The 10,488-nt window shown below is 37.7% G+C and overlaps 1 protein-coding gene across 1 annotated transcript in view; it reads left to right on the top strand.

The window, feature by feature from the left end:
- The first annotated feature begins 3,729 nt into the window (after window positions 1-3,729).
- zgc:158868 (uncharacterized protein LOC791147 homolog) overlaps window positions 3,730-10,488 on the top strand; it is a 10,854-nt gene continuing 4,095 nt past the window's right edge. Inside the window, exons 1-4 of the mRNA XM_044357142.1 lie at window positions 3,730-4,065; window positions 5,357-5,411; window positions 7,157-7,353; window positions 7,853-7,910. Coding sequence (XP_044213077.1) covers window positions 3,919-4,065; window positions 5,357-5,411; window positions 7,157-7,353; window positions 7,853-7,910 — 457 coding nt within the window. The 5' untranslated portion in view covers window positions 3,730-3,918. The remainder of the gene's footprint in view (window positions 4,066-5,356; window positions 5,412-7,156; window positions 7,354-7,852; window positions 7,911-10,488) is intronic.

The raw sequence follows: 10,488 nt of genomic DNA, 5'->3' as shown, positions 1-10,488 counted from the left end.
ACAATGAGGCAATGAGTAAAATTTTAGCTCAGTAATCAGCACAGTCGTCTATGATCTGGGAGACTCCAGTTCAAGATCCGATATGGGGTCTTTTTAAGCCTCTTTCCACTTTTATTCGAATACAAATACAAATACAAATACAAATAATTTTGCTGCCTCAACAAATACAGATACAAATACAAATGCTGGGCCCTCTGCATATCCCTACGAGGAATATTCTTAATGTGAGCACCATATAAACTAAAATACAATGAGTCCCTCTGTAATAAAACTAGCTAATAATGAGGACATTAAAAAGAACACACCTTAGCTGATATTGTACCTACTGTACATGATTCAGCAGCTGCTCCTTTCTTACTTGGATCGAGCAATCCACTTTTTTCTGGGAGGGAACCATGGTCAAGATTTAGATCTGCTGATCGTTATCCCCAGCTACAGTTATGATTTATTAACTCATGAATAAATGTATTGAACTGTTGAGAACAGGACCTGGTTGATAAGCTTGGCAGCAGTTGACTTGTATATAACAGCCAGCAGGTGGCTGTATTACCTAAACAGAGAGATAGTGAGCACTTTCCAAGAACAGCAGGGGGACTGATCACAGAAGAGAAACCCTGTTCAGGCACCTTTTGACACAACAAGGTGAAGAGATCCATGTGGCCAGAGTTGCCAGATTGGGTCTGGGGCCTAAAAAATGTAGACTTTTATTCTGTCTATATAGACATTACACCAGAAGAAAGCCAATACCAAAATCATGTAAAATATTAGTATCATAGCAGTCCAACCAATAGTTATAATTAAGAATGTTGGGTTTTTTGTGCATTTCTTCATTCCGACCTGGATAGCAGGGCACTGTTTTAAGTTCCCAATGACACTAAACTGATCAAATGTGTCAACCTTGAAAACACAAAGACTCTGCTCCTTATTTTCAGAGAAAAATAGGTAGCTATTCAATATTTGTTTTTCACCTTTAAGATGAGGACTTTTATGTCTCAGCTATCTGAAGTTTTGCTGTGTAAAAATGGGATCTATTGGACTTAAATTGTGAAATTGAACAAAAATAGTGTTACATAAATGATTGAGATGACTCTGACATGGTGTATGTGGTGAAATGCAGCACAGCACAAATGATGTTATGAACGACTGTCTGCAATAATCTGGGACATAAGTCCAAACATATGGCATTTGTATGAAAATGTCATCAAGGAATTTCATCTCTTAAGTGATTTAATACTGAGTCTATTGATTCTAGATCACATAACCACATAGATTATAAGGCTGGAATTTGGCTTTTGCATTCAATCACAAGAAAAACCAAACATAACCTGACTGTTAAATTAGACGTCTTGTAGTTCTTGCAGATAAGGTATTAACTAGTTGTTCTAGTGAGGTAGTGCTTGATAAAGTTTAAAATTAAGCACAATTTTGCACCAAAAATGTTCAGGATAAAAAATAAACCATCTCCTAGAAGTATTTTTACAGATTAAAATTCAGAGAATGTATTTGATATGTAAAGAAAAAAATTGGTAACAATGAGTGTATTCAACTTGTAACACTTTAACCTCACTGTGCTGCTGCTGGGCCCGTCATCACCAACTCACACTGTGTGTCCAAAGTTTAGAAAGTTTGTGTTTGAACAAAGTTTCTAATGAAACCAAAATCTGACTTTGGTGGACTGTGTTTAAAATGATCAAAATGTAAAATGGTGAAACCATAAAAAACATGTTTTTTTATGGATGTGTAAACATTATACACCTTCAATGAAGAGATGGAACAATATGATACACAATATGTATAATACTGTCAGACAGAGTAGAATAAAATGATTTTAACAAGCTTAAACCTGCATCAGGGAGTAAAAAAGGAAAAGTAAGGGATTCAAATAAATAGCATAAGTGCACACATGCCTTCTAAGTACTGTTCATGTCTGTTTTAAAATTATTTTTTATAAAATTCTTTTAAATTGTATTCATAATACCTGTAACGCATTCGACATGAACAAAAATTGTCAAAAATGTTTAAAAAATATTTAAGGTGACAATTCAGCTTGACACTTTTTGTTATTATGAATTAGGCAAGGTGTCACACAATCTTAAAAATGACATCATCTATATAATTAAAATGAAAAAAACCTGATTAAATTAACCCTAATGTTAAGCCTGAACCAAGTAAAGCCCATCCCCAAATAAAATTATGGAGAAAATGTTGTTGTTGTTGTTGTTGTTTTGTTTTTTGCTAACCCTGTGTGCAGGAAGCCATTTAATAAGGGGTTTTCTTTTTTTAAAGTATGAACACCACATGAGGTTGTGGTTAGTATCTATGACAATTGGAATCTTTTAAGTAGCTCAGTTGTGAAATTTGATCACCTCCCTTCTTTGAAATGTGGTGTAATTTCAAAAACTTAATTTTGAGTAAATTCTGGAGGGTCCACAAATTCAGATAGAAAAATTCCAGTGTCTAACATTCAAAAAACTATAGTCAAGTTTGACAAAATAATGTTAACTCAAGGCTCACTTTCAGCTAATTAAATGTGACCAGCTTGAATATAGTTTAATTAATACTGGACACTTTAATTTTCTAAACCTGCACAAACAAATCTAAAAGTTGTAGAAATTGCACCACTTGGAAGTACTTCATAGAAACTTCAAGGGGAAGTCAAGCTACGCACATCCTGATCATTGTCTTACTTCACAGTTAGGTAGTATTCAGTTATACATCAGTGCAGCTTTTATTTGCTTTCATAAAAAGCGTCAGAGTTGACATAAAAGGAAAGGAAGTTTAAGGTGAAAAGAAATGACATCTACCAAAAGAGGTAAGTCATTATTCAATTATTATGAGAATCCTTTCCAATGAGTAGAATGGGGTCACAGGTGGAGAGGGCAAAAGGTCAACTTTGTCTGTCTGTTGTTTGGTACTAAGCAGGTAGTGTACAGTGGTACAGTTAAGCAGGGTTGAAAACAGCTGCCTGCTGCTGCAGAAAACATTGCTGATGAAAGTGGTGAGACCGAACAGGTTATGCTCTGTGTGTTTTCATACACATAGTTTTTTGAACTGTTGATTATATGAAATTATTGATTAGCAGCTTTAAATGAAAGCAAACAGTTTTATTGCTGACATAAAAATCCATTCACCTGCAGCTCCTTTATTGATCTGGTTCAACATTTGGATTGATAAGATGATTGCTCTGCTCTGAACCCCAACCAGCCAACTGTCTTGAGTCCTCAGTGATGTCTGGTACATTCTGCCTGGATGTCCGTAGTAAAAAAGACAGAAAGTGGCAGAAATCTGAGGTGTCTGACAGTGTATCAACTTTATGTTTACGTAATTGTGGTTAACCACACAATTTCTGCATATTCTTGATTACATCACAGACTTAGCTAATTCTTTCAACTTCACTCACAGGTGACGAAGGTTATCTTGCACATCCTGATTCATCACATTTCTGAAATGTTGCTTAGTTAAACATATACCGTCAAAAAACTAAGGAGATGTTAAGATAAATCAGCTGTTTGCTATGAACAAAACATGATTATGAGGGATGAGAAGACTGGCAGCTTATCTTTATTGACAGACAAACACACCTCAGTGCTGAAGTCCAAGATGCTTTCTATAGTGCTTCTGGCTGCTAAAAACTTTGGTTATATAATGATAAGTATGTTAAAGGCGTGTTTGTGTGAGTGTGTGTGGTTGCAACAGGTGACAAAGTACACACAAAGTGAAACAGTGACACATACAGAGCATTAAGACGCTTACTCCTTTCCTCTACTATGCTCCTTCCCTCTACTATGGTACACATCTATGTCAAGTGCATGACACATAAGGACTAGCTTTACAGCAACACTCTGCCCTCACACATGTTCAGACACTGTCACGAGAGTAGCCAGACAGCAGCTGGAGTTTGACAGTTGATGAGCCAACATGTCGCTGAAACTGGGAGGCAACATTTTAGTGACTGGGACCAACAGAGGCATCGGCTTGGAGCTGGTCAAACAGCTTGGAGAGAAGACAGGAGAGGACGCTCACATCTATGCCTGCTGCAGAGACCCTGAGGGAGCCAGAGCTAAGGTGAGACAGTTACACACAAATATTTCTCATTGTTCTCAGATCCACTAACAGACACACACACATGTTGCTACAAACGGAGGAGCAGAGGAGCTGATCTATGGCTTCTCAGTGAGGAATGGACCCATGCACACGAGGAAGACTTTTTAATTTTATACCTGTGTCTGTAAAATGAAGCCTGTAGAGATTATTACACTTTCAGAGAATTCTAATGTATCACTCTTAAGTCCAATGGGTATCCAAACAAGGTATTTTCAGATGTTAGTAAGTTCATAAACATAATTATGTCTAAACAAATATTTTGTTAACAGCATGCCTATAGGCAAGTTATTCAATAGTATCTCTCTATCTTTGACTCAGATGACTGGCGCCTCAAGGATGCTGTCTAGGACCATTTTTATTTGCCACTGTACCAATAATATTAATAATAACAATAAAATTCCTCCTGGAATCCCTCTCTCCTAAAAATTCTGTTTATATTCTACAACAAAACATTTTTGAGGAAACATTGTTTCTGCCTGGGTTATGATCAGTGGCAGTGTCTTTGTCAGTCTACAAAGTGTTGCACTGTTGCAGCGCACAGAAGGTCATATGAAGCTCAGGAGTCTGACACCTGAAATCTTGTATGTGTTAACACACTTTAGCAGGGAGAGATAATGGTTTTAGTTAATAATTGAAAAGTAATTGATCCTGTCTCATGCTTCCTTTTTTAATTTAAAAAAAGGAAGACCAGGATTTTTCCTAACCAGGTGCTTTGAGTTGCCTTAACATGATCATAAAAACAGTATTCATGCTTTAGTTGTCAGGAGTGAATATTATTCAACACACAAATGAAATTTGGCAAATTTTTCATGGGCGCAACCCACATACTCAGCTTTGCTGCTCATCCCACAAATGCATGTTCCTTACAAATGTAGCACCATTTAAAAGGGAAATAAAAAGGCTTTCCAACGGTATAAGATTTATTTCCAAGACGCATTGTTACAACAAAGAAATAATCTACCAAATACAAATTTCCTTACTTTTTGTGCTAAGTTTATTTTATGTAGTATTTATCTTGTAGAATGTTTTTTTTGTATAGCACGTCATATATTCTCCAACTTAATATCATTGCTTACATTAGATTAGCAGATTCTAAATCTCTAGTGAAAAGCCAAATTGCACTTGTTGTGTTTGGAGGCACCAACATGCGTCACTGAATTCAGAACATCCAGTTCACTAGCAGGAAATGAGTGAAGTAACCATGACTGCAACAATGAATAACACTGTATGTCTTTCTCTCTGCTCCCCTCAGGCCCTGCGAGAGCTCACCACTCAGTATGCTGGAAAGATCACTATAATCAAGCTAGGTAAACACAAGACACCCTCATATATGTCTGTGTAGAAGCTTGAAAATTAACTTACAGAATTGGAATTTATCACATATCCATTTCATGGATGGTCTTAAATGTGTGGGCCACATAAAGTGTACCAGGAACTGCAGTAACCATGCTGATGTTAATCTAACTTTAAGTGTTAATATATTAGCCATGCCGGTGTTTGCAGACTCTCAAACCATCAGGGTTAATCTCTAAACTGTCAATGAAAAATAAAAACTTATTTACACGAGCCACTTGCTCTGTGAGGTTAATTAGAGAACGTTTTTCCAACCTTTATCGGTTGTTGACTTGGCAATAACTTTGGGTTGGTAAACAGGGACTCTGCAGTTGGTTGGAGCTCAATTTCCATCCAGGATGTGTTTTACTTAGTTGCTTTCACTTGTATACTGTATAACCCTGCATTCAATTATAGGTTAGAATACATGATTCCCAATAAAGACTTCTAGGTATAGAAAAATCCCCTCTGTGATAGTATTAATAAAAAAAAACATTTTAAAGATAACTGTGACTTTTTTTTAAAAGTGTTTCAGGTGGGATACATTTTTAGCAAGTAGAGTTGGGGGGAAATTCAATAATGACGAATTGCATCTTTAAGGGCTGAGGGATGAGACCAGGCTGGCTTCTGCAAAGAATATTGAGAACTTCTGTTCTTCATCAGAAATGCAGAATCCAAAATGTGGGATGTTTGTCAGGCAGCAGTGGAGAGAGTATGGCATTAAAAACCCTGGTGAATGGTTTGGAACCAAAAACCCCAAATGAATTGATAAGGGAAGCTAAATACTGCTGGCCAATCTTTGTGTTTGGAGTTGCTTTTACCACCCAATCTGTTCATGTTTGACCGTCTGGAAAGCACTTTGACAAACTACAGCTCTCTCAGAGCAAGTGAGCCAGAGTTGTGCTCTATTTGAGTTACAAACAGCAGTTCCAAAAGCTTTTACTGTAGTTTCCCCTTGTACCCAACTACAGCTGAGGGTGGTAAATAATATTTATAACAAGAGAGCCCCAGATGGTCTCAAAGACCACTTTTGTGGAGCTGGTGGAACTCATGCCCACCAGTCCAGAGCTAGTGTTACTGCCTTGTGCTTAACAAAGTTTAATACCAACATGGGTATCTGTTTCTGTAGGTTCTGTAGTGCCAGGAGGCAAAAGGGGATTAAATTGGCTTTTTAGCTTTTTTTATTATTTTTTTTCTTAGATGTTTGACTTGGAGTTTTTTGACTTGGAGAAAACATCATATGCATGCATATTTGTCACATCTTGGACTTGGACTTAATGGTGTTATCCTTTATACTTTATTTTCTTGTTGTTTGTGAGTTGATGTCCTCCTTCTTGTAATATCAGATAAACAAACTAAACTAAAGCCAGTCATCATGTTTGCCATGAGGTAAAATATATACTAAGATGCTTTGAAAGTTGATATCTTTGCTGCTGCAACTATCTTACCTATAGTGCAATAAAATGTGTTTCCACATTCATTCATTGATGTCGGTCATGGTCATATGACTGATCAGGTCTAGATAGTGTGCTTCTGAGTTAAACCAGAACATTTTCATTCTAATAATTATTACAAACACATATTTCCAAGAGCAGAATCCTTGCATTTTATCTATCTAGAATTTGATACCATTGATATGTAGATCTCTCTGATGATCAAGTGCCTTAGCATGTGGTTTAGTAATGCATGAACATTTGTGTATGTGTTTGTCCACCTGCAGACATGTCAGATGAGGCCAGTATTTCTGCTGCTGTCCAAGCTGTGAGTAAGCAGATCGGGGCTGGTGGGTTGAACCTCCTCATCAACAATGCTGCTATCAACAAACCAGCCTCACCAGCGCCGCTATCTGCCACTGGGAAAAAGGACATGATGGAAGTGTATGAAACCAATGTGGTTGGACCGTTTCTCCTGGCAAAGGTTAGTTTGTCTCACTCCTTGTTGTGCTTACAGTGTATATAATGTAAGCACAGACACAGACATAAATACACAGACAAAAATGGATATCAACATGTCATCATGGTGAAAAGCAGTGACTGCTTCATTCCGTGCAACATCAATCACAAAATTGACTGTTACATAAGAGAAAGAATGTCATGTCTGGTGCTGATGAAGCATCATGTATCTACGTCACTGCTGAGGTGACATGTTACTGATCTCCATGTGGACAGTGGATCAAATAGTAATGGGGAAAAATATCCAAGAGAGAGAAAAAACAGAAACAATGAATGAAAACATACAGGTGCCTATTGTAACACAGCACCTCTTAAAAAGAATGGAAAAAATATACTCAGTAAAATAATGTACACACACCACTGTCCAGAATCAGTGCCAGCTGTGTTATTACACAAGAAAATGAAACCTTCAGTAGGAGTGTGTTTTATCACTAGTAAGTTAAATATAACCTCTCTCTCTCCAGATGTTTCTTCAACTCCTCAAGACAGCAGCAGAGATTGGGTCACTTGAAAAGGACAAAGGTAAATATATTTTCTTTCATGCTGTACTAGAATTTGTATATCAGCTGAAGACATTATGGCATGAAATGCCCCAAAATAACGAGTAGACTGGAGTAGAGCCTGACAAGGCTTAATGGATGCATGTGGATTCATGCCCCATCGTGCTGTACTGTTATGCAGTACTGTTACTAAAACAGGGAAGCACTGCTGCAGAAACTGGGATTCCTGAGTGAGCAAAAAAGAAACTGAACCTATAAATTCACACATTTACTCAAGTAGTATACTTAAATTTTGAATGCAGGACTTTGATTATTCTCATGCTACTTTTAGTTGAGTATGAATAAACCATGGACAATGGAATTTTAAAAGGTTTTTAGATCAGGAGAGACTACTTTATCTCTAAGACTTTACTGATAAATGTGATACAGACTTCGGCACAGAGAAGCCCTCAATGGCATGTTGGTGTCATGGAGTTGGCGATGAGTGCATCAAGCATGGGCTGGACGTAGCCTGGCACAGAGACAACTGATTGGATACATAAAGGTTAAAGTTGTTGTGCAACTGCAACTGTTGTGCAACGATGTTTGTGCAACTGCAGTTGGAGGTCTGAGCAAGTGACCTAGGATTGATCTATGTCAGCAATCTGCTGTGAGTGGCTCTAACACAGGTTTAACATGTGTTCAGTAACTCCAGGCAGCCGTGACATGAGCTTTGAGTGTCCCATATTGCTGAAGAAAACAGCAGGCTTTAATCTTCAGTGATCAGTACCACCAACATATGAGTCCAGTCCAATAGAGGTTTGAAGGTTGTACTGAGCAATCTTAGCACAGTTTAGTTTGTACAGTTACAGAAAGCTTTGAAGGAAATATCTTTACGGACAGACAGGCATATGACATGTTAAGTTAACACCAAATAAAGTTTCATTCTCAGTTAGTTCCGATCTCTCATTCTTGCGCAATTACTCATGAGAAAGAAAGAAAAATATTAATAAAACTGGTTTGGTTGTTGATTTGTGTCCCACACTAGTAACACTGTAGGAAACTGTTTTCACTGGATCTGAGACACATAAGACACTATCCCTGTCAAAAACGGATAGATGTCTAATAATGCATAAAGAGATTGATCGTAAAAGAGAAAGAACAGCTATGTTCGTTGTTCTGCACTCTGGTTCCAAGTTGTAAGATGTTGCATTGCTTTGGCCAGTTATCAAACAGAGGTTAACTGCTTAGGAGTCAGCTATGTTAGCCTCTGTACCACAAATGCACACAGAGGCAGAGCTGTTGATGAAGATTGAAAGAAATGAGATTGAAATGGACTTACTACTGTAGGTCTAGGGAACTTAAACTATTGCTAACTTGGTCTGACTTTTCAGTTGGTGTAGGTGTTCTCTCTGGTCTCCATGGTGTAATGGTCAGCACTCTGAACTTTGAATCCAGGAATCCAAGGTCAAATTGGTGGAACTGTGGAATGTTTTTAAGATCAGTACTGATGTGATCAAATAACTGAAATCCATTTAGTCATGTATCATCATCCAAAGTCTTGACTGGAACAATACCTGGCATATGGTATACAAGAGATAATACCTTTCTCAAGTTAAGGTGGTCATAATGAGGTGAAACAAAGTCTTGTTTTGGCTTTTGGCCATTAGCCAACCCTTTAACCAACAACATTTGCAAAAGCGGACTGAGGTATCACTGATGACATGGTAGGGAATCTGACCACTTCGTCTTTCTTTGGAGGTGGCAAAACAAGTTCTTACAAAGCCTACAGAGATCAGTCACTGTGTTTGAACACAGCCAGTGCTGAGGGATGAACTACCACAAAGAGTAATCCAGTGGAGGCATGGAAAGGAACAAGTAAAACTGTATAGCACGAAGCTGGATTCGAAATCATGAATTGAAGTCAGTTACTTGGGGATTTGAAAGCTCTACCCCCTCCACACTGTCTGCTACACATACATGTCTGACCTGCTTCTCTTATTTTGATATACAGACAGCTCATTCCACTCAGGGTCACTCATATCCTGTGTTGCAGTTCTCAAGCAATACATTTCACTTCACCGTTCAGACTCTGAGCTCTGGTCAAGTGGGAGGTTTTTGTAATGACTTTGAGAAAAACCACAGTAACCAATTTCACATAAGGTGGATGGATGCCCTTTTATTTGCTGAAGGGGAAATTAAATTGCAGTCTTTTTGTGTGACTTGTTGGTCTAAGGGTATGATTCTCACTTCAGGTGTGAGAGGACCCAGGTTCAAACCTGGATGAGCCCTAACAACCAAAGCAATGATGACTGGTTCAACAGTTTACTAAAGTATTAACAGTGAAGCAAAAGGAGTGCACTGTTGAAAATTTGCTACATGCTGCTGTCTCTGCTATAAGGAGTCTTCTCAGAATAATGTGTTCAGTGACAAGATTCATTAACGATGGCAAAGCTCACCCCTCCATACCTTACATTGTACAACAGATAAAAAGACAGAATATGGATGCATTTCATGAAGTGAGAACAGTTGTGATTTATTACGAAAATACATGCCAATTCACAACAATGACATATTTCTGAAAGTTCTCATTATTTATATGTCATGAAAACATTGTCCAT

The sequence above is a fragment of the Thunnus albacares genome, chromosome 7, assembly GCF_914725855.1.
Source record: "Thunnus albacares chromosome 7, fThuAlb1.1, whole genome shotgun sequence".
Classification (NCBI taxonomy): domain Eukaryota; kingdom Metazoa; phylum Chordata; class Actinopteri; order Scombriformes; family Scombridae; genus Thunnus; species Thunnus albacares.
The sequence above is the reverse complement of the archived record's forward strand: the minus strand, read 5'-3'. Positions and strand labels throughout refer to the sequence as shown.